Source organism: Lithobates pipiens, unplaced genomic scaffold, assembly GCF_037356315.1.
Source record: "Lithobates pipiens isolate NorthernLeopardFrog02 unplaced genomic scaffold, aLitPip1_a1.2 Scaffold_18, whole genome shotgun sequence".
Taxonomy (NCBI): Eukaryota; Metazoa; Chordata; class Amphibia; order Anura; family Ranidae; genus Lithobates; species Lithobates pipiens.
This window is the reverse complement of record NW_027507758.1, coordinates 639,629,133-639,654,508: the sequence shown is the minus strand read 5'-3', so window position 1 is coordinate 639,654,508 and position 25,376 is coordinate 639,629,133. Positions and strand designations below refer to the sequence as shown.

The 25,376-nt window shown below is 47.6% G+C and overlaps 1 protein-coding gene across 1 annotated transcript in view; it reads left to right on the top strand.

The window, feature by feature from the left end:
* LOC143986899 (uncharacterized) overlaps window positions 1-25,376 on the top strand; it is a 549,767-nt gene that overhangs the window by 500,227 nt on the left and 24,164 nt on the right. Inside the window, 6 exon segments of the mRNA XM_077485306.1 lie at window positions 2,801-2,878; window positions 14,207-14,428; window positions 14,518-14,745; window positions 14,827-15,033; window positions 15,157-15,298; window positions 16,548-17,053. Coding sequence (XP_077341432.1) covers window positions 2,801-2,878; window positions 14,207-14,428; window positions 14,518-14,745; window positions 14,827-15,033; window positions 15,157-15,298; window positions 16,548-17,053 — 1,383 coding nt within the window.

The window sequence follows — 25,376 nt, the reverse complement described above, 5'->3', positions numbered from 1 at the left end:
TGGCCAAAATTTATGAAGAAAAATTGCTAATTTGCTAAATTTTGTCACAGAAACAAAGAAAAATTCATTTTTTTTCTACATTTTCGGTATTTTTTCATTTATAGCGCAGAAAATAAAAAACCGAGAGGTGATCAAATACCACCAAAAGCAAGCTCTATTGGTATGAAGAAAAGGACAAAAAAATCATTTGGTTACAGTGTTGCATGACTGAGTAATTGTCATTCAAAATGTGAGAGCACTGAAAGCTGGAAATTGGTCTGGGACTGAGGGGGGTTTAAGTGCCCAGTAAGCAAGTGGTTAAATTCAAAATACTAACACTTACTTACAAAGCCATCCACAACTCTGCCCCCGGCTACATCACTAGGCTAGTCTCAAAATACCAACCTAACCGCTCACTTCGTTCCTCCCAAGACCTCCTGCTCTCTAGCTCCCTCATCACCTCCTCCCATATCCGCCTCCAGCACTTCTCCCGAGCCTAACCCATCCGCTGGAACTCACTACCCCAATCTGTCAGAATGTATCCAAATTTATCCACTTTTAGGCGATCCCTGAAAACTTTCCTCTTCAGAGAAGCCTATCCTGCCTCCATCTAACAACTGCACTAATTTCTCCATTAGCTCATCCCCCACAGCTATTATCTATTTGTATAACTTTACCCTCCCGCCTAGATTGTAAGCTCTAATGAGCAGGGCCCTCTGATTCCCCCTGTCTTGAATTGTATTGTATTGTAATGTCTACCCTAATGTTGTAAAGCGCTGTGTAAACTGTCGGTGCCATATAAATCCTGTATTATAATAATAATAATAATAATAATCTTATTGCCTCCTCTACAGCTTCTTCCAGAAATGTCTCCTCTACTTCCTTCTGACTCACCTCTCACCCGGAACTTCCTGACATCACTTCCTATATTCCATAGAGACTTCCTGTCTGGGTAGAGGTGAGATCACCACCTTGTGGAGATCAGAGGAACTGCAGCCCTGAGAACATCTCGTAATGAGAACACAGCCTTGTGCTGTGTGTGTATGTACTTTAATATCCTTATAGATGGGTCATCTCCACTCCCACCAAGGGGGATAGAAATATATTACTGCTCGGGGGGGAGACATTTTGGCCTCTTTGATTTTGCAGTAAAATTGATGTCAGATTTAGTCATGTAGAACATCTGTTATATGGATACAAAGAGCCCCAGCCGAGAGTAAAGGGTGGAAATGGCTCCTGATCCCCAGATTTGGGCAATTATGTCACCAATATAAATAGAATAAAATCCGCGCTATGTGTAACAACTCAAATACCTACAGAAATAACTTATACCGGACTGCTGCTGTAACAAAGGTAAGTGTTCCCTTTATAAACTAGAAGAGCATTATGTGTCACAGCGCCGTCCTATTGTGTGTGCACATAAATCATCACAAATACACTAAAATATGTGGAGACATTCATATATAAAGTGCTAGGGGCTCAAATAATATTCTCTGTGGATCTACTGCTTCCACTTTACACCTACTTCACTGATTTTATGGTGTTTATCAATAAATGAAGTAAACTGATCCATGTGCAAATTCATATACAACATAAAGTGCTTTGTGCTCAAGATGCTGTTCCCTGCAGGTCCACTGTGTCCACATTGCACCTACTTCATTATTCTTATAATATTTGCTGCTATAATAAATGAACTCAAAACCTGTGAAAATTCATATAATCATACAATATTTTGTAATTTTAAAAGATTATGCCTCGATTGGAAATTTTATAAATAGGAGTGGGTACCATCATCTGTGTTATACAATATTTTGTGCTCCGTATAGTGTTCTCTGCTTCCACTTTGCATCCACTTCAACAAACCATTTTGCTCAAAACCCCCCTCCCCCACCAATCAATGAAAAGTTGATAAGGTGTAAAGTTCTCGGTGCTCCAAACTGTGACAGCTGTAGCCACGCCTTCTTCCACCTCTTACACACGTGATGGTGAGGGCGCCCCCTTAGCTTCCCCACTCACCAGAGCAATATGACTCCCAGCTTTTCATCTATCAGAGTCACCAACATCCTTCACACTCCCCTCACATCTGATGGCAAAGAAACCGGATCCTCCTCACTCACTCCTGCAAGTTTGCTGTGCTTTCTGTCATCTCCCTCCTAGACTCCTCCGACCGCTGTTCCAGCAGGAACTCCGCCTTTCCATACACACTCAGAGCTCCGCCTCTTCATACACAGAGCTCCGCCTCTTCATACACACTCAGGGCTCAGCCTCTTCATACACACTCAGGGCTCCGCTTCTTCATACACACTCAGAGCTCCGCCTCTTCATACACACTCAGAGCTCCACCTCTTCATACACATTCAGAGCTCCGCATCTTCATACACATTCAGAGCTCCGCCTCTTCATACACATTCAGAGCTCCGCATTTTCATACACATTCAGAGCTCCGCCTCTTCATACACATTCAGAGCTCCGCCTCTTAATAAACACTCAGAGGTCCGCCTCTTCATACACACTCAGAGCTCCGCCTCTTCATACACACTCAGAGCTCCGCCTCTTCATACACACTCAGAGCTCTGCCTCTTCATACACACTCAGAGCTCCGCATCTTCATACACACTCAGAGCTCCGCCTCTTCATACACACTCAGGGAGGAGAGAAAGGGGAAGGATATACAGTACATACACACACAGCACAAGGCTGTGTTCACATTACGAGATGTTTCTCTGGGCTGCAGTTCCTCTGATATCCACAAGATGGTGATCTCACCTCTACCCAGACAGGAAGTTTCTATGGAATACAGACAGGAAGTGATGTCAGACAGGAAGTGATGTCAGGTACTGACAGACATCCCACTTGGAAGGACGTAGATAAAAGACTGCTGAATCTGGCGGCAGAGGAGGTAATATGCAGATTAACCCCTTCAGAGGGCTCAGTTGATGATGAATATATCTTTCTTCCAACGCTGGCCATACATGGTTCAGTTTTATCGTTCATCCAGCGGGATGAGAGGAAAAAACAGAAGTGATTCCCCCATCCACACGTTGGAGGGGGATGGGAGAATCCTCCCCGCTGCACTATTGTATTCTGACAATGGGGGGCGCTCCTCCGCTCTCAGAATACACAGATCAGTGATGAAGCTATTGGCTGCAGCCGCTGATCGAGTGACTGATCCCTGGTGAACTCGTTGAATTTCCATGTCTCTATGGTCACCATAAGTGACTTCCTCCCCTCCCCCTCATCTCCTTCATTATGTAAGTCATGCTGAGATCATCTCCCATTGGCTGAGCAATATTCTCATTTGTCTCTGAGCTCCTTCTTGCTATTCCTCGTCCTGCCTGTTGTTTCCTTGGATTGATTTTCTGTGTAGTGACCCCGGCTTCATCTCTTGGATGCGCTTGTCTGTTGCTTGTCCTGACCTTTATCCTGATTCCTGGATCTCCTCCTCATCTCTCCTCCATATCCTCTTACATAGGGATGAGCCGAACACCCCCCGGTTCTGTTCGCACCAGAAATTTCGAATGGACCTAAAATTTGTGTGAATTTTAGAACCCCATTGAAGTCTATGGGACTCGAATGTTCAAAATAAAAAGTGCTAATTTTAATGGCTAATATGCAAGATATTGTCCTAAAAAGGGTTTGGGGACCTGGCTCCTGCCCCAGGGGACATGGATCAATGCCATTTTTTTTTTAAAACTGCAGTTTTTTCGGGAGCACTGATTTTAATGATGATTAAAGTGAAAAAAAGTAAAATATTCCTTTAAATATGGTGCCTGGGGGGTGTCTGTAGTATGCCTGTGAAGTGCCACGTGTTTCCCATATTTAGAACAGTCCCTGCACAAAATGACATTTAACGGGAAAAAAGTCATTTAAAACTGCTTGCGGTTTTAATATAATATCTGGTTCCAGGAATACGGATGAAAAAAATGGCATAGGTAGCCCCCCACTGCCCATTACCAGCCCCTGTGGGTCTTGTACGGATATTAAGGGGAACCCCGTACCCAAATTAAAAAAAGGAAAGGCGTGGGGCCCCCAGGCCCTATATACTCAGAACAGCAGTATACAGGCGGTGCAAACAAGACAGGGACTGTGTAGGTTTGTTGTGTTAAGTAGAATCTGTTTGTAATTTTCAACTAGTACATTTTTAAAGTGTAGCTCCAGTCAAAAAAACTATTTTTAAGCTTTTTGGAAAACATAGGGAAGGGTTATCACCCCTGTATAATTTCTTTTGCCGTCTGTCTTTTTTCATCTCACTTCCTGTTGTCTCCTTCCGTTTGCAAGTAGGAGACGTTTGTAAGTTGGATGTTTCAAAGTAGGGGCCTGCCCTATATGCTCTGCAGAAATGGGGGCCTAAGGTGTTGGTGTTGCCACAACACTGTAAGCCCTCAAAGTGACTCTTGGTGGGCACTGGAGTGCCCCCTGCTGTCAGCGATTATATCAAGAATTGTAATTACATGCCATTGTTGAACAGTGCTAGAAAAATTGGGCCTTTGGTGGTTGTGGTGCTGGTGCCACAACACTATAAGTCTTCACAGTTACTCTCGGTGGGCGCAGGAACGGGCCCTGCTGTGAAATATTATGTCAAGAATTGTAATTACATGTTCCTGTTAAACAGGGGCTGAAAAATTGGGCCTTAGGCACTGGTGCCACAACACTGCAACCTCTCCCAGACACTCTAGTTGAAGTGCAGGAATGAGCCCTGCTGCAAAGCATTGCATCAAAAATTGTATTGCATGCCCCTGTTAAACAGGGGCTGAAAAATTGGGCCTATACACTGCAACCTCTACCATATACTCTAGTTGGAGTGCAGGAATGAGCCCTGCTGCAAAGCATTGCATCAAAAATTGTAATACATGCCCCTGTTAAACAGGGGCTGAAAAATTGGGCCTTAGGCTCTGGTGCCACGACACTGCAACCGCTCCCATATACTCTATTTGGAGTGCAGGAATGATCCCTGCTGCAAAGCATTGCACTCTAATTACACGCCCCTGTTAAACAGGGGCTGAAAAATTGGGCTGGTGGCATCACCCAGAACCAAAAATGTTCTTCCAAGATATCATCAGGATCATTTAGGAGGAAGAGGATAGTCAGTCAACATAACAGGACAGTCACTCAGCATCAGCATAGGCAGTCTTGAAGGGATGTGACATTTCAAAAAAAAATTATTCGGTTACATCAGCTTCATGTGCTTGGTAGCTGGTGGTGATCCAAGACTAATTCATCTTTATGAAGGTCAGTCGACCAACCGAGTTGGTGGACAGGCGCACCCTGTGATCGGTTACAATGTCACCAGCAGCACTGAAGGTGCGTTCCGAAAGAACGCTGGATGCAGGACAGGCCAGTAGCTAATTTGCATACTGTGCAAGCTCTGGCCAGTGATCCATTCTCAAGACCCAGTAAGCCAGAGAATTTTCGGTGGGAAAGGTGTCCAAGTCTGCCCTTGCCCCTAGGTATTCCTGCACCATTAAATCAGACGCTGGCGATGGTTGCTGGAACCAAACATACTTTGGGGCTGCGGACTAAAAAATTGTCTGAACGCGTCGGTCAGACGGCCACTTTCTCCACCACTTTTTCTGTGACTGACCGAAGCCTCAGCAACACGTTGTCCAGGACCAGGAGTTTGTAACCTCCCCGTCTCTGGGAACGCGTTGCACAGACCTTTCTGCAAGGCCTCCCGGAGATGTCTCATCCCTATAGTCCAAAGACATGCAGGTAAGTTAATTATCCTCTGACCAAAATTGGCCTTAGTATATGAATGGGGACCTTAGATTGTGGGCTCCTTGAGGGTAGGGACCAATGTGAGTGTGCAATGTACAGGGATAGGGGTAGACACTCACTCAGGTTGAACTGGATGGACTGGTGTCTTTATTCAACCTTACTAACTATGAAACTATGAAACTATGAAACCTTACCCTTGTACTGTGGATCAAGGAGAGTGGCCAGCCAGTAATGGTCCCTCTCCTTGATCCGAAGAATATGAGGATCCTTCCGCAGGCTTTGCGGGATCAGGGAGGCCATGCAGCGTAGGTTAGCTGAGGCATTCGGTCCGGAGTCCTCTGGGTCACTAAGGGCAACATGATCCACAGCTACCTCCTCCTAGCCACATAGAAGTCCATGTGTTTCTTGGGACTGTAAATCATCCCTAAAAGACTGCTGCTGCTGATGCTGAGTGCCAGGCTCCACCTCCATGCTGACACAAGCCTCCCCCTCCTCGTCCTCTTCCTGTGTGATGGGTGAGACAGCAGGAACACTGTCTGGATAAAGGGGGCCTTGAGAGGCAAGGGAGTCCTCCTCTTCCTGCCTCTGGTCTGCCTCAAGTGCCCTGTCCATTATTCCACGCAGCGTATGCTCCAACAGGTGGTCAAGAGGTACAGTGTCACTGATGCATGCACTGCCACTGCTCACCATCCTTGTGGCCTCCTCAAATGGTGACAGGACAGTGCATGCATCCCTGATCATGCCCCACTAGAGTGGTGAAAAAAAAACGAGCTCCCCTGACCCTGTCCTGGTGCCGTAGTCGCACAGGTACTCATTGATGGCCCTCTGCTGCATGTGCAGCTTAGGGATGAGCCGAACACCCCCCGGTTCGGTTCGCACCAGAACTTTCGAACGGACCCCGCGTTCGTAACGAACGTTAGAACCCCATTGAAGTCTATGGGACTCGAACGTTCGAAATGGAAAGTGCTAATTTTAACGGCTGATATGCAAGATACTGTCCTAAAAAGGGTTTGGGGACCTGACTCCTGCCTCAGGGGACATGGGTCAATGCAATAAAAAGTTTTAAAAGCGGCCTTTTTGGCGGGAACACTGATTTTAATGACGATTAAGGTGAAAAAAAAAATGAAATATTCCTTTAAATATGGTGCCTGGGGGGTGTCTGTAGTATGCCTGTGAAGTGCCACGTGTTTCCCGTGTTTAGAACAGTCCCTGCACAAAATGACATTAAACGGAAATAACACCATTTAAAACTGCTTGCGGTTTTAATGTTATATCTGGTTCCTGCAATATGGTTGAAAATCATTCAGAAAAATGGCATGGGTAGCCCTCCCTGCCCATTACCAGCCTATTTGGGTCTTGTACGCATATTAAGGGGAACCCCGTACCCATATTAAAAAAAGGAAATGTGTGTGGCCCCCAGGCCCTATATACTCAGAACAGCAGTATACAGGTGGTGCAAACAAGACAGGGACTGTGTAGGTTTGTTGTGTTAAGTTGAATCTGTTTGTAATTTTCAACTGGTACATTTTTAAAGTGTAGCTCCAGTCAAAAAAACAATTTTTAAGCTTTTTGGAAAACATAGGGAAGGGTTATCACCCCTGTATAATTTGTTTTGTCGTCCATCTTTTTTCATCTCACTTGCTGTTGTCTCCTTCCGTTTGCAAGTAGGAGATGTTTGTAAATTGGATGTTTGAAAGTAGGGGCCTGCCCTATATGCTCTGCAGAAATGGCGGAACAAGGTGTTGGTTTTGCCACAACATTGTAAGCCCTCAAAGTGACTCTTGGTGGGCGCTGGAGCGCCCTGCTGTGAACGATTATATCAAGAATTGTAATTACATGCCATTGTTGAACAGTGGTAGAAAAATTGACCTTTGGTGGTTGTGGTGCTGGTGCCACAACACTATAAGTCCTCACCGTTACTCTGGGTGGGCACAGGAAGGGGCCCTCCTGTGAAATATTATATCAAGAATTGTAATTACATGTCCCTGTTAAACAGGGGCAGAAAAATTGGGCCTTAGGCACTGTTGCTGGTGCCACCACACTGCAACCTCTGCCATATACTCTAGTTTTATTGCAGGAATTAGCCCTGCTGCAAAGCATTGCATCAAAAATTGTACTTAAACGCCCCTGTTAAACAGGGGCAGAAAAATTGGGCTGCTGGCATCACCCAGAACCAAAAATGTTCTTCCAACATATCAGCGGAGGAGGAAGAGGATAGACAATCAACATAACAGGACAGTCACTCAGCATCAGCATAGGCAGTCTTGAAGGGATGTGGTATTTCAAAAAAAAATTATTCGGTTACATCAGCTTCAGGTGCTTGGTAGCTGTGGGTGATCCAAGACTGATTCATCTTGATGAAGGTCAGTCGATCAACTGATTCGGTGGACAGGTGCACCCTGTGATCGGTAACGAAGCCACCAGCAGCACTGAAGGTGCGTTCCGAAAGAACGCTGGATGCAGGACAGGCCAGTAGCTCAATTGCATACTGTGCAAGCTCTGGCCAGTGATCCATCCTCAAGACCCAGTAAGCCAGAGGATTTTCAGTGGGAAAGGTGTCCAAGTCTGACCTTGCCCCTAGGTATTCCTGCACCATGTAAATCAGACGCTGGCGATGGTTGCTGGAACCGATCATACCTTGGGGCTGCGGACTAAAAAATTGTCTGAAAGCATCAGTCAGACGGCCACCTTCTCCACCGCTCCTTCTGACTGATGCCTCAGCAACACGTTGTCCAGGACCAGGAGTTTGTGACCTCCCAGTCTCTGGGAACGCGTTGCACAGAGCTTTCTGCAAGGCCTCCCGGAGATGTCTCATCCTCTGCTCCCTCTGCGATGGCAAGATAAGGTCGGCAACCTTACCCTTGTACCGTGGATCAAGGAGAGTGGCCAGCCAGTAATGGTCCCTCTCCTTGATCCGAAGAATACGAGGATCCTTCCGCAGGCTTTGCAGGATCAGGGAGGCCATGCAGCGTAGGTTAGCTGAGGCATTCGGTCCGGAGTCCTCTGGGTCACTAAGGACAACATGATCCGCAGCTACCTCCTCCCAGCCACGTACAAGTCCACGTGTTTCTTGGGACTGTAAATCATCCCTATAAGACTGCTGCTGCTGATGCTGCTGATGCTGAGTGCCAGCCTCCACCTCCATGCTGACACAATCATCCTCCTCTTCCTCCTCCTCACCCTCTTCCTGTGTGATGGGTGGCACAGCAGGAACACTGTCTGGATAAAGGGGGCCTTGAGAGGCAAGGAAGTCCTCCTCTTCCTGCCTCTGTTCTGCCTCAAGTGCCCTGTCCATTATTCCACGCAGCGTATGCTCCAAGAGGTGGACAAGAGGTACAGTGTCACTGATGCATGCACTGTCACTGCTCACCATCCTTGTGGCCTCCTCAAACGGTGACAGGACAGTGCATGCATCCCTGATCATGCCCCACTGGCGTGGTGAGAAAAAACCAAGCTCCCCTGACCCTGTCCTGGTGCCGTAGTCGCACAGGTACTCATTGATGGCCCTCTGCTGCGTGTGCAGCTGCTGCAGCATGGCCAATGTTGAGTTCCATCTGGTGGGCATGTCACATATAAGGCGGTTCTTGGGCAGGTTCAACTCCTTTTGGAGCTCAGCCAGCCGAGCACAGGCATTAAATGATCGGCGGAAATGCACACAGACTCTCCTGGCCTGTTTCAGGACATCCTGTAAGCCGGGGTACCTGCCCAAGAACCGCTGCACCACCAGGTTAAGGACGTGAGCTACACAGGGCACATGGGTCAGTTGTCCCTGTCGGAGGGTGGAGAGGAGGTTGGTGCCATTGTCGCAAACCACCATTCCTGGCTTAAGCTGGCATGGCGTCAACCACCTCTCGGCCTGCCCCTGCAGAGCTGACAAAACATCCGCCCCAGTGTGGCTCCTGTCCCCCAAACAAACCAGCGCAAGCACGGCATGGCATCGTTTTGCCTGCGTACTTGCGTAGCCCCTGCAACGCCTACGGAGCACCGCTGGTTCTGAGGACAGAGCACTGGAAGAGGCCATGGAGGAAGAAGAAGAGGAGGGGGTGGAGGAGAGAGGTGTGTCACAACCAATAGTAGCATTTTGGAGGCGTGGTGGCGGAACAACCTCCAACACTACTGCACCTTGTCCTGCATCCTTCCCAGCAGCCAGAAGAGTGACCCAATGGGCCGTGAAAGACAGGTAACGTCCCTGTCCATGCCTGCTGGACCATGAGTCAGCGGTAATATGCACCTTACCGCTGACCGCCCTGTCCAGCGAGGCAAGGACATTGCCTTCCACATGCCGGTAGAGAGCCGGAATCGCCTTCCCTGAGAAAAAGTGGCGTTTGGGGACCTGCCACTGAGGAACCGCACATTGTACAAACTCACGGAAGGGGGCCGAGTCTACCAACTGAAAAGGCAGCAGTTGAAGTGCTAGCAATTTAGCCAAGCTAGCATTCAACCGCTGGGCATGTGGATGGCTGGGAGTAAATTTCTTCCGCCGGTCCAGCAGCTGGGGCAGGGACATTTGCCTGCTATAATCGGACGTGGATGTACCACTAGCAGAGTTCCCGGAAGCACTTGGCTGTGACACACCTAATTCTACACCTTCATTCCTCTCAGAGCAGGTTTCAGAGAGGACTGAAGGTCTAGTGGGGTTGGAGATGCCAGCTGATGAGGAGCAAGGAGAGGTCCGCTTTGTTCTTTGGTGTGGGTCTTTGAGGTATGCTTGCCAACGAGCTGCATGGCAGGTCAACATATGTCTGGTCAAGCATGTGGTGCCCAAGCGGCTGATGTTTTGGCCACGTGAGATACGCTTGAGACATATGTTGCAAATAGCAGCGGTGCGATCTGATGCACTCGTCTCAAAAAAGGCCCACACCAAAGAACTTTTAGAATAACGCGCAGAGGAAGCGCTCTGCGCAGGCGGAGCTCTGCGGTGTCATTCAGTCGGTGTGCTGCCCCTAAGCTGGCCCCCGGAGGGCATCCTGCCTCGTTGGACATGTGCCTCCTCCTCCTCCTCCCTCCTTCCAGGCACCCACGTGGAGTCAGTGCCCTCATCATCCCCTCCCTCTTCATCGCTGTAGCAAACCTGGCAGTATGCTGCAGCTTGTGGAACATGACTGGCTGTGCTTCTTGAGCATCCTCTCTCTCTGCGCTCACGCTACTGCCTTCCTCTAGCTGAGTGTCATCATCAGAGCCCACCAAACACTGGGCATCCTCCTGGAGCATGTACCCAACACTGTGCTCAAAGAGTTCAGGAGACTCCTCAGGAGGACGTGGTGGGTCTAGGGAAGGAGTCACTGATGATGACATTGAGAGGAGGGACGACGATGTGTTGGCAGCTGCTTTTCTACTACCCTGAGACTGGGTGAGAGAGGATGAGGAGGATGAAGAGGGCTTGGTCATCCACTCTACCAAGTCGTTGGCATGTTGCGGTTCAACATGTCCAGCTGCAGAAAAGAAGGACAAGCATGTCCCATGGCCACGTGCTGATGACAATGCACCGCGTCCACGACCAGCACTGTTGTCTCTAGACACAGAGCCTGCTTGCCCTCTTTTATCGGCTCGCGCCTGTCTGCCTCTCCTTGCTGGCCTTCCAGACATGGTAATGGCCTGAAGGGAGTTGGGTAAAACAGTAGTTGGGTAGTTTATATTGTGCTGGAGGCACACAACACCCACTAACTCCTGCAGATGCCTTTTTTATAGAACAGCAGAGTTAAAGGGGTATATACAGATGTATACTGTGCTGTGCTGGAAGCACACACAACTTCCAATAACTCCTGCAGATGACAATGGGGCTCAAATAGAGAACAGCTATGTTGGTGTATATAGTGGTATGTACTGGGTACAGAGCACGCAGACAGCACGCACTAACACTACTGACTGCAAGCTCTATTATTAAAGCTAGATCACTAGCTATATAGGTGAGGTGAATATAGTGGTGTATACTGCGGTCAGGGCACAGACAGTAACCACTACACAAGAGCAAGATAGTAAATCAGCCAAAAACGATTGGTGTGTAACTGTGTTGAAGGTACACAGAACACCCACTGCTTCAGACGCCAACACACTACACGAGGCCGCCTTAATGGCGGCCTTATATAGTGTGGGGCGTGCACTACACAGCCTGAGCTATGATTGGCCACAGGCAGGATGCCTGTGGCCAACCATGGCTCTCCTCGCTGCTGGCGCTGCGATTGGCCAAGCATGCGGGGTCACAGTGCATGCTTGGCCAATCGTGAGACAGCAATGCATTGCGCCATCGCAGTGCATTGTGGGCCACACAAATTTTGCCGCGAACGGCCCAAACGTTCGGAATTCGGCGAACGCACGAACGACCGATGTTCGAGTCGAACATGCGTTCGACTCGAACACGAAGCTCATCCCTAGTGCAGCCGCTGCAGCATGGCCAACGTTGAGTTCCACCTGGTGGGCATGTCACATATAAGGCGGTTCTTGGGCAGGTTCAACTCCTTTTGGAGCTCAGCCAGCCAAGCACTGGCATTAAATGATTGGCGGAAATGCACACAGACTTTCCTGGCCTGCCTCAGGACATCCTGTAAGCCCGGGTACCTGCCCAAGAACCGCTGCACCACCAGGTTAAGGACGTGAGCCACACAGGGCACATGGGTCAGTTGTCCCTGTCGAAGGGCTGAGAGGAGGTTGGTGCCATTGTCACAAACCACCATTTCTGGCTTACGCTGGCATTGCCTCAACCACCTCTCGGCCTGCCCCCGCAGAGCTGACAAAATATCTGCCCCAGTGTGGCTCCTGTCCCCCAAACAAACTAGCGCAAGCACGGCATGGCATCTTTTTGCCTGCGTACTTGCGTACGGAGAACCGCTGGTTCAGAGGACAGAGCACTGGAAGAGGCCATGGAGGAAGAAGAAGAGGAGGGGGTGGAGGAGAGAGGTGTATCACAACCAGTAGTAGCATTTTGGAGGCGTGGTGGTGGAACAACCTCCAACACTACTGTACCTTGTCCTGCATCCTTCCCAGCTGCTAGAAGAGTGACCCAATGGACCGTGAAAGATAGGTAACGTCCCTGTCCATGCCTGCTGGACCATGAGTCAGCGGTAATATGCACCTTACCGCTGACCGCCCTGTCCAGCAAGGCAAGGATATTGCCTTCCACATGCCGGTAGAGAGCCGGAATTGCCTTCCGTGAGAAAAAGTGGTGTTTGGGGACCTGCCACTGAGGAACCGCACATTGCACAAACTCACGGAAGGGGACGAGTCTACCAACTGAAAAGGCAGCAGTTGAAGTTAGCAATTTAGTCAAGCTAGCATTCAACCGCTGGGCGTGTGCATGGTAGACATGGGCGCCGTCAATAAATTTGTTTCCTTCTGTTCCATTTCGATTAGTATTAAAATTAATTCGTACTTCATATTTCGTGTCCGAAATTCCGTTCTGTTTCGTACAAAATACGAATTGTTGTTAGGTTCGTTAACGTGTACGAACGTTCTTTACAATGAATTTAAAGGCAAAAATATACCTGAATATGACAGTCGATGCTGATGGAAGTTTGGTTTTTATCCGAAATACGAAATTCCGTTGAAGAAGTTCCTATCCGAAATACGAAGTTTCATTAGATGAGAAAGAGAGAAGCTGATTGTCTGCCATGCACCGCTGGTCCACTTTGCGCCTGCTCCTCCTGGGGCTGCTTATTATGAGGGGCTCCCACCATCCCTGTGCTATGCTGATTTCTTCCGGGTGCTGTACCTCTGCTGTGCATAATATGAGGGGCTCCCACCATCCCTGTGCTGTGCTGACTTCCTCCTGGGGCTGTACCTCTGCTGTGCATATTATGAGGGGCTCCCACCATCCCTGTGCTGTGCTGACTTCCTCCTGGGGCTGCTTATTGTGAGGGGCTCCCACCATCCCTGTGCTGTGCTGACTTCCTCCTGGGGCTGCTTATTATGAGGGGCTCCCACCATCCCTGTGCTGACTTCCTCCTGGGGCTGCTTATTATGAGTGGCTCCCACCATCCCTGTGCTGTGCTGACTTCCTCCTGACCATCACTCCATGCCTTGCTCCATCCCTTCATCTATCCATCTATCCATCTCTCTGTCACCCAATCTATACCTCCATCCCTTACTCTTTCTTTCTCTCTGTCCCCCTCCTCCTGCCCACTAAGACAAGCCACCACCGACATGAACACAGCCCACTCAGCTTACCTACTGCTAGCCTGAAATCCGTGCGCCACTGCAGGCTGTCTCCACTCCTCCCCCTCCCACCATCTCCTGCGATGAAATCAAATAAGGCACGCTGGGGAAGGGGGAGGGAAGAGATAGACTCAGCACTCAGAGTCGGAAAGAAAGTTCATTGGAGACTCTCGGCCAGCTCCGTGGTGGAGCTGCACATGCGCAGTTCCGAGGCGAGAAGGTCACAGGCCGGCAGCTAAATTTTTTTAATGGCAGGCTTTCCACATTACGGGCATGAAGAAAATTGCCTGTGTTTTACGGGCTGCCCGTAAAAACATGGGCGGTTGGCAACACTCCTTTGATGTCATTTTTATTCTATTTTCAGAGTGGAAACCTGAGAGATTCTAAAGTTGAGGTTAAAGAAGAGATAAAAAAGGATGAGGATGAGGTGATGGAGGAGTCAGAGTATCTTAAAGAACACAAAGATCTGTACCAGGACATCATGATGGAGTCATCCAGCTACAGAAACCCACCAGAGAGATGTCCCCGTCCTCTGTATTCCCGGGATTCCACACAGGAAGATCACACCATCCCCCACCATCATCAGGTAGATGAGGAACAATCACTGATAGTATCATTAGGATCTGTACATTATCTGCATTGTTACCATTGGTGTCATTTTTATTATATATTCAGAGTGGAAACCTGAGAGATTCTAAAGTTGAGGTTAAAGAAGAGATAAAAGAGGAGGATGATGAGGATGGGGTGATGAAGGAGTCAGAGTCTCTAAAAGAACACAAAGATCTGTACCAGGACACCATGGTGGAGTCATCCAGCTACAGAAACCCACCAGAGAGATGTCCCCGTCCTCTGTATTCCCGAGATTCCACACAGAAAGGTCACACCATCCCTCACCATCATCAGGTAGATGAGGAACAATCACTGATAGTTAAAACTTATAGAGAATAATTTTGTGTTACAATGAATGTTTTATTATATATGCAGATAGGAAACCTTGGGGATTATAATATTGTTGTTAAAGAAGAGTATAAAGAGGAGGATGAGGAGTATGGAGCGATGGAGGAATTTTCAGAAGGACACAAGGATATGATGGAGCCACCAAATACCAGGAACCCACCAGAGAGATGTCCCCGTCCTCTGTATTCCCGGGATTCTACACAGGAAGATCACACCATCCCTCGCTGTTACAAGGTTGGTGGGATGGAGGTTATAAAACACAGACTCATGGAGACAATGTGTGGATTTTCTATGTGATGTCACAATATAAAATCTTCTATCTTACAGATGATATTCTCTCTCATTTTCTTGGTTTAGAGTGGAGATCCAACCAATATAAAAGTTGAGGTGAAATCAGAAGAAGAAGAGAGGTATGTGAGGGATGATCAGCAGTCTATGGAGGAGGATGGAATAACAGGGACATTTATAGAGGAGGACACTCCTACAGAGATCAGCACAGGTGGGTCATTAACACTAAATACATTCCTCCACCCCTACTGCTCACTGATTGGTCCAGAGTAGGGCGGGGGCTGGGTGATATCAGCCTGAAATCCCCTGGTCACTTTCCTGAGCTGTGTTCCCCGTCCTGTATTCCTGGATTTCTCTCCGATAATCTTCCTTCTCTGTGCTGCCGACACAATTTATGTATCTAGACTGGATTCATGGACATTCTGGGGATCAGCTGGCAGAAAAATATTCATTTTCACCATAAATGTTACTAGATCTAGGCACCTGGGGTATGTGATTTCTCATTCTCCTTACCCATGCCTGAGTCTAGCATAATCTGATAGAACAATCCCCCCAGGATTACTTGTTCTGTTGTCTGCTGGCTGTGCCGGGTGGAGGGATATGTCTGTATAGTCTCAGACCCAAGTCACTGAGTGCAGTCTCAGGAGATGGGAGGCAGCGGTGTGGGACCTCTGCAACTTGTCTCATGTAAACATTTAATCTTCCACTGATTACTGAATACCAATATTATGAGTCCTGACCCTTACACTATATAATTTATATTCTACATTACATACTCCTGACGCTGCACTATATACTCTATGTTGTATAGTACATCATTTTGATACTATAGCATCCTAACTTTTGTATCCTATATAAAAAGTTGTACATTACATAGTCCTGACTTCTTTTGCACCCATTTTCTACCAGCTGGACATTTTATATCTGATGATTTGATTGGAGCACAGACTGGTTGATAATAATGTGATAACATCCTCAAACTTTGGAACCTTAAATAGAAAGTGATAATGAGGGAGGAGTCAATAACCCAATGATGGGGGTCTTCAGGATCAGTCCAGTCTTCATCTTGGTTGTTCTCCCCCCATCCTCACTCTCTGACCTCTGGTGGGGCTCAGCCCTGCTGTTATTCATGACTAAATCATGGACTAAATAAGGAAGTGCAGGACTTCTTGTGTTGGGAAGATGGCAATGAGTGATAGAGGGGGAGGGGACACTCGTCCTATAATCCCCTCATCACTGTCACTCCTATAAAAGACAGTTCTCGTTGTTTCCTCACTCTCTGACTAAGGTCCATGAATAAAGAAATGATCTGGTAGGAGATCAGAGGACCCATTTACTAGTTACCTTGAGGGGGGAATTGTAAGATCCTCAGAGACAAAGCTGCCTGATGTGGGCGGAGTCCTGGTTTAGGGGAACCAATCAGCTCACGTCTAGTAATAATCTTTGTATTTCTATTTTAGTAGATGGACGGGAGATGAGGAAAACCTCAGAGGATTGTCTCACTTTGTCTCCAGACTGTAAAGTAGAAGATGAGGACATCACACAGTATAGTCCAGGAGAAAACCCGACTACCTCAAATGTCCATCCGACACCACACAGTGTAGATGGACCATCGTATTCCTCTTATCCTGAGGAACCTCAGACTGTGAGGGACGGGGCCGTCCTTCCAACAGAGAAGAGCTTTTCCTGTACTGAGTGCGGGAAGTGTTTCCATTCTAAATCCCATCTTAATGTGCATATAAGATCTCACACAGGGGAGAAGCCGTATTTCTGTCCTGAGTGCGGGAAATGTTTTTCAGTTAAGTCCAGTCTTTTTACACATCAGAGATCTCACACGGGGGAGAAGCCATATTCCTGTCCTGAGTGTGGGAAATGTTTTTCGGTGAAGTCCAGTCTTTACAAACATCAGAGCTCTCACACAGGGGAGAAGCCGTATTCCTGTCCTGAGTGTGGGAAATGTTTCTCAGTGAAGTCCAATCTTTACAAACATCAGAGATCTCACATGGGGAAGATGTTGTATTCCTGTCCCGAGTGCGGGAAATGTTTTTCAGTGAAGTGCAGTCTTTACAAACATCAGAGAGCTCACACAGGGGAGAAGCCGTATTCCTGTTCTGATTGCGGGAAATGTTTTTCAGATAATTCCAGTTTTAACAGACATCAGAGATCTCACACAGGGGAGAAGCCGTATTCCTGTCCTGAGTGTGGAAAATGTTTTTCACAGAAGTCCAGTCTTTACAAACATCAGAGATCTCACACAGGGGAGAAGCCGTATTCCTGTCCTGAGTGCGGGAAATGTTTTTCAGACAATTCCAGTTTTAACAGACATCAGAGATCTCACACAGGGCAGAAGCCATATTCCTGTTCTGAGTGTGGGAAATGTTTTTCACGGAAGTCCAATCTTTACACACATCAGAGATCTCACACGGGGGATAAGCCACTTTCCTGTCCTGAGTGAGGGAATTGTTCCTCACTGAAGTCCTGTCTTCCTGTACATCAGGGATCCCACACAACCCTCGAGGTGTATTAGTGCCTTGAGTGCAGGAAATGTCTTCTATATGAATGTTGCTGAACATCACAGCTCTCATGTGGGGAAGAAGCACACCCTGATATACACCTCAGATATACTCCATGGCTGATCTTCATCATGTAAGAAACAGTTCTAGGAATGTGGACATTTTTTGAAAAAATGACTTGTAAAAAGGACTAAATTGGGTTCCCAATCTCCTTGTCCCTTATGACAATCTCATTGTTCCTCATCTAACAGAGAGCTCAGCAGAGGTGTGGGAGTTCATTGAAAACTACAAGCCGACATCGGCAAAGGACAGAACTCTGTGAATGAATGGCACGGCCGCGCTCTTTTCATAAAGTGACAGCCGGTACGGGGAACTTCTCCCCGCACTGCTGTCACACAGAGGACTCGGATCACTGAGCCACTGCAGGAACATGTAACATCTTCCCGAAGGTGAAGGTTTCCTTTCACCTTTTCACTGGCAGAGCTGTTTTTTGGGGGGTAAGGATTAAGCAAAACATGTATGTGTGAAACGTGTCTACGTGACCACAGTTTGGTGTCTTTGGTGTTATCTTTGTGAAACAAAATAAAAGGCAATTGGAAGTTCTGAATGTGCAGCCATTTCTTTCTTCCTTCCTTCCACTGCACCAAGTAAATAGATACCTAACATGTCAAACCTTAAATTTGTGTGCGCCTGTGAAATGGTGACAGAATTCAGTACCCTATATTTTCTATAGGCGACATTTTAAAAGCCCCGTATAGGTCATCAGTTTAGAGTTACGGAGGAGGTCTGGTGATAGAATTATTGCTCTCATTATTGTGTGTTCGGCGATATGTAACATGTGTATCGCAATCAATGTTTTTAGGATGTAGGCGCCCCCCAATGTGTGAGTTTATGTGGGGTGGGGTCTCAAATTTTTGGGGGGTTTATATGCCTGGGTTTAAGTTTAATTTTGTACAATTAAAACAAATTTACTTAACCTTTTTCATCAAAAGTCCCCTATGTGTTGATTTTTTGGTTCTCTTTAATGAGCCATCCAGGGTCTAAAAGACCCCCCAATGCCCACCCCTGTGCTCCACTGAATGTAATGTAATACAGATCACACTGCATTATATTCTTTCCCAGCCTTGATGGCATGGAAACCGTCAACGGGGACTCGGAAGTGATGTCATACATGTCATATGTAATGGCTGAATGAGTGATTGTCACGTTCGCCCAATGAATTTTCTAGAAGTAGACCCCTTAGTTTCCTTCATGGTTTGCTACTAATACCTGAGATCCTCGTACACTCAAATAAAGCAAATAAGGTGCAGTGCATATAAAATCATGTAGTAATAATAATATCCATATCCGAAAAAGGGAAACAAAAGCACACAGCAGAAAATTAATATGAGAATCCCTGTGCTGGAATTTCGGGATGATAAAACACACCAGACTCCTTGTGCGAGTGAGCCCACCACCGACCCGAATACTGCTTCGCTCACCTCAGTACATTGACCTCTGTCACCACAGAAGGTTAAACACGCGTGGTTTCCTACTCACAAGGGGAGGAAGAAAATGCAGATGTTAAAAACGTCATCCCGGGGTCATGAAAACATTAAGAAATTAAATCTAAGTGCTCTCTGTCTTAATGCATAAATATGCTTTTATTAAAATGCAACTTACAAGATGCTTCGTCTTGTGTACAGCCTTTAAAAATACTGCCAAGCGGCTTTCGGCATTACGCGATCCAATCAGATGGCAGCGCGTTACGTCAGCAGAACGTGGCTCCTCCTCCCATATGCGTTATGTCCTACAGGACTTGTCAGCGGGGTGGAGCCACGCCGTCACCCAGTGGATAAGAGAGTGTTGTCACAGAAACGCTAATATTTATTCCTCCGTGGCTGCGTGATTTTACGTCTAAGCTGACCGGAAGTCGATATTACTAGGCAGTGATGCTAGAGATTTAATAAACAATTTAACGTCTAATAAAAATACAAATTAGAGAGCAATGTCAGCCCAGCTTTATCACTACTTGTACTCCTATAGAGCCAATCAAAATTAAATTTAATTATTAACATCGCCTGTGGCCATCCGTTTTAATATCCCATTAAAAATAATACATATTAATAATATAATATAAAACCTTAATTCCATAAACAAGAAAAGGAGAGAACCCTAAAAAAATCATTAATACTTACTCTATCTATCTGATATAAAACAATTGAGATCAAACTCAACATTTAATCCCAAGGGCACAAGAACTTTAGTCTCAAAAATCCAATAAGACTCTCCTTGACTAATGTCTTGTACACACGACCGGACTTTTCGACGGACTAGGTCCGACAATCTTCGGCGGATTTCCGGCAGGCTTTCTGAATGAACGAACTTGGCCACACACAATCACACCAAAGTCCGACTGATTCAAACGTGATGACATACGACTGAACTAGAACAAGGAAGTTCATAGCCAGTAGCCAATAGCTGCCCTAGCGTTTTTGTCCATCGGACTAGCATACACATGAACGGATTTCTCGGTCCGGCGGGAAAATTTCAACCGTCCGCAGGATTTTTGGCAAGCAAAGGTCCGATGGAGCCCACACACGATCAAATTGTCCGACGGACTCGTTCGGTCGGACCTTTGCTGTTAAAAAGCCCGGCCGTGTGTACGTGGATTTAGGCGCTTGATGAAATTAACACCCTCCCCCCCCCCAGTGCTTACTAACTTTTTAATTCCCCTAGAACTTAAGACAATTAGGATCCCTACCATTATGGTGCTTAAAATATTTGGACACACTGTGGGACCTAAGGCCTTTTTTGATATCGACATGTTTGCCTATGCGTACACTTAATGCCCTTTCGGTCCAGCCAACACATTGAAAACCACAGTCATACTCCAACATGTAGACCACGCTCTCAGTGCTACATGTAATAAGGTCCTTGATCTTGTATTTTTTATTTGTAACTGAAGAAAATTCTGTTTTTTTATGTTGTTACGGGAGTGTCTACATGCCAAACAGCGTCCATACGCATAGAAACCAGACAAAAACTATAATAAATGATTTTCTTTAAACCCAGGGGCCACTAGATCCCTGAGAGTTGGAGCCCTTTAATAAATAAATTGGGGGCATACAGGGAGGACCTGTCCCAGAGTGCAATCCCTCAATAAGATTCCCCAATGTTTAATTATAGTTTTCTCAAGCTTCTTATGTTGTGAGTAGGGATGAGCCGAACACCCCCCGGTTCGGTTCGTACCAGAACTTTTGACCGGACCAAAAATTTGTACGAACTTTAGAACCCTATTGAAGTCTATGGGACTCGACCATTCGAAATAAAAAGTGCTAATTTTAATGGCTAATATGCAAGATATTGTCCTAAAAAGGGTTTGGGGACCCGGCACCTGCCCCAGGGGACAAGGATCAATGCCAATTTTTTTTTTTAAATGGCTGTTTTTTCAGGAGCATTAATTTTAATGACGATTAAAGTGAAAAAAACAGTGAAATATTCCTTTAAATATCGTGCCTGGGGGGTGTCTATAGTATAGCTATGAAGTGGCACATGTTTCCCGTGTTTAGAACAGTCCCTGCAAAAAATGACATTTAACGGAAAAAAAGTCATTTAAAACTGCTTGCGGTTTTAATGTAATGTCTGGTTCCGGCAATACGGAAGAAAATCATTGAGAAAAAAATGGCATGGGTAGCACCCCCTGCCCATTACCAGCCCCTTTGGGTCTTGTATGGATATTAAGGGGAACCCCATACCCAAATAAAAAAAAGGAAAGGCGTGGGGCCCCCAGGCCCTATATACTCAAAACAGCAGTATACAAGACAGGGACTGTGTAGGTTTGTTGTGTTAAGTAGAATCTGTTTGTAACTTTGAACTGGTACATTTTTAAAGTGTAGCTCGTGTTTTCCAAAAAGCTTTTTAAGCTTTTTGGAAAACATAGGGAAGGGTTATCACCCCTTCATCTCACTTCCTGTTGTCTCCTTCCGTTTGCAAGTAGGAGACATTTGTAAGTTGCATGTTTGAAAGTAGGGGCCTGCCCTATATGCTCTGCAGAACTGTGGGCCTAAGGTGTTGGTGCTGCCACAACACTGTAAGCCCTCAAAGTGACTCTTGGTGGGCGCTGGAACGCCCTGCTGTGAACAATCATATCAAGAATTGTAATTACATGCCATTGTTGAACAGTGGTAGAAAAATTGGGCCTTTGGTGGTTGTGGTGGAGGTGGTGCCACAACACTATAAGTCCTCACAGTTACTCTCGGTGGGCGCAGGGACGGGCCCTGCGGTGAAATATTATATCAAGAATTGTAATTACATGCCCCTGTTAAACAGGGGCTGAAAAATTGGGCCTTAGGAACTGGGGCTGGTGTCACGACACTGCAGCCTCTCCCAGATACACTAGTTAGTTGGAGTGCAGGAATGAGCCCTGCTGCAAAGCATTGCAGCAAACATTGTAATTACATGCCCCTGTTAAACGGGCTGAAAAATTGGTGCTGGTGCCATGACACTGCAACCTCTCCTAGATACTCTAGTTGGAGTGCGGGAATGAGCCTTGCTGCAAAGCATTGCATCAAAAATTGTATTACATGCCCCTGTTAAACAGGGGCTGAAAAATTGGGCCTTAGCCACTGGTGGCGTCACCAGAACCAAAAATGTTCTTCCAAGCTATCAGCAGGATCATTGAGGAGGAAGAGGATAGTCAGTCAACATAACAGGACAGTCACTCAGCATCAGCATAGGCAGTCTTGAAGGGATGTGACATTTCGAAAAAAAATTATTCGGTTACATCAGCTTCAGGTGCTTGGTAGCTGGTGGTGATCCAAGACTGATTCATTTTTATGAAGGTCAGTCAATCAACCGAGTCGGTGGACAGGCGCACCCTGTGATCGGTTACAAAGCCGCCAGCAGCACTGAAGGTGTGTTCCGAAAGAACGCTGGATGCAGGACAGGCCAGTAGCTCAATTGCATACTGTGCAAGCTCTGGCCAGTGATCCATCCTCAAGACTCAGTAAGCCAGAGGGTTTTCGGTGGGAAAGGTGTCCAAGTCTGACCTTGCCCATAGGTATTCCTGCACCATGTAAATCAGACGCTGGCGATGGTTGCTGGAACCGATCATACCTTGGGGCTGCGGACTAAAAGATTGTCTGAACGCATCAGTCAGACGGCCACCTTCTCCACCGCTCCTTCTGTTACTGACCGAAGCCTCAGCAGCACGTTGTCCAGAACCAGGAGTTTGTAACCTCCCAGTCTCTAGGAACGCGTTGCACAGACCTTTCTGCAAGGCCTCCCGGAGATGTCTCATCCTCTGCTCCCTCTGCGATGGCAAGATAAGGTCTGCAACCTTACCCTTGTACCGTGGATCAAGGAGAGTGGCCAGCCAATAATGGTCCCTCTCCTTGATCCGAAAAATACGAGGATCCTTCTGCAGGCTTTGCAGGATCAGGGAGGCCATGCAGCGTAGGTTAGCTGAGGCATTCGGTCCGGAGTCCTCTGGGTCACTAAGGACAACATGATCCGCAGCCACCTCCTCCCAGCCACGTACAAGTCCACAGGTTTCTTGGGATTGTAATCATCCCTAAAAGACTGCTGATGCTGAGTGCCAGGCTCCACCTCCTCCTCGTCCTCTTCCAGTGTGATAGGTGGGACAGCAGGAACACTGTATGGATAAATGGGGCCTTGAGAGGCAAGGAAGTCCTCCTCTTCCTGCCTCTGTTCTGCTTCAAGTGCCCTGTCCATTATTCCACGCAGCGTATGCTCCAACAGGTGGACAAGAGGTACAGTGTCACTGATGCATGCACTGTCACTGCTCACCATCCTCGTGGCCTCCTCAAATGGTGACAGGACAGTGCATGCATCCCTGATCATGCCCCACTAGCGTGGTGAAAAAAAAAATAAGCTCCCCTGACCCTGTCCTGGTGCCGTAGTCGTGATGGCCCTCTGCTGCTTGTGTAGCCGCTGCAGCATGGCAAAAGTTGAGTTCCACCTGGTGGGCATGTCACGTATAAGGCGGTTCTTGGACAGGTTCAACTCCTTTTGGAGCTCAGCCAGCCAAACACTGGCATTAAATGATTGGCGGAAATACACACAGACTTTCCTTGCCTGCCTCAGGACATCCTGTAAGCCCGGGTACCTGCCCAAGAACCGCTGCACCACCAGATTAAGGACGTGAGCCACACAGGGCACATGGGTCAGTTGTCCCTGTCAGAGGGCGGAGAGGAGGTTGGTGCCATTGTCGCAAACCACCATTCCTGGCTTAAGCTGGCGTGGCATCAACCACCTCTCGGCCTGCCCCTGCAGAGCTGACAAAATATCTGCCCCAGTGTGGCTCCTGTCCCCCAAACAAACCAGCGCAAGCACGGCATGGCATCTTTTTGCCTGCGTACTGGCGTAGCCCCTTGAATGCCTACACAGCACCGCTGGTTCAGAGGACAAAGCACTGGAAGAGGCCATGGAGGAAGAAGAAGAGGAGGGGGTGGAGGAGAGAGGTGTGTCACAACCAGTAGTAGCATTTTGGAGGTGTGGTGATGGAACAACCTCCAACACTACTGCACCTTGTCCTGCATCCTTCCCAGCTGCCAGCAGAGTTGCCCAGTGTGCCGTGAAAGAAAGGTAACATCCCTGTCCATGCCTGCTGGACCATGAGTCAGCGGTGATATGCACCTTACCGCTCACCGCCCTGTCCAGCGAGGCATGGACATTGCCTTCCACATGCCGGCAGAGAGCCGGAATCGCCTTCCTTGAGAAAAAGTGGCGTTTGGGGACCTGCCACTGAGGAACCGCACATTGCACAAACTCACGGAAGGGGGCCGAGTCTACCAACTGAAAAGGCAGTAACTGAAGTGCTAGCAATTTAGCCAATTTAGCAGTCAACCGCTGGGCATGTGGATGGCTGGGAGTGAACTTCTTTTGACGGTCCAGCAGCTGGTGCAGGGAAATTGGCCTGGTACAATCGGACCTCGGTGTACTGCTAGCAGATTGCCCGCAAGTACTTGGCGGTGACACACCTAATTCTACACCTTCATTCCTCTCATTGCAGGTTGCAGAGATGACCGAAGGTCTAGTGGGGTTGGAGATCCCAGCTGGTGAGGAGCAAGGAGAGGTCCACTTTGTTCTTTGGTGTGGGTCTTTAAGGTACGCTTGCCAATGAGCTGCATGGCAGGTCAACATATGTCTGGTCAAGCATGTGGTGCCCAAGCGGCTGATGTTTTGGCCACGCGAGATACGCTTGAGACATATGTTGCAGATAGCAGCAGTGCAATCTGATGCACTTGTCTCAAAAAAGGCCCACACCAAAGAACTTTTGGAATAACGTGTAGAGGCAGGCGGAGCTTTGCAGAGGCAGGCGGAGCTCTGCACAGGCGGAGCTCTGCGGTGTGATTCATTTGTTGTGCTGCCCCTAAGCTGGCCCCTGGGGGGTATCCTGTCTCATTGGAGATGTGCCTCCTCCTCCTCTCTCCTATCAAGCACCCACATGGAGTCAGTGACCTCATCATTCCCTCCCTCTTCATCACTGGAGCAAACCTGGCAGTATGCTGCAGCTGATGGAACATGACTGCCAGATTGCTGTCCTTCTTGAGCATCCCCTCTCTCTGCGCTCACGCTACTGCTTTCCTGTCAGGGCTGGCTTAGCCCTTCCTTCTCTGGGCTGGCCTCTAAGCTGTCAGCTAATTGCCAGCTCTCTTCTCTCTCCACAGTTACCAGCTGTTCCTGATGATGCTTGTCTGACCTGCCTACTTAAAGCCTTCCAGCTTACTTCACCTCTGCCTTCGCCTTGATCACATCACAAGAAACCATCTC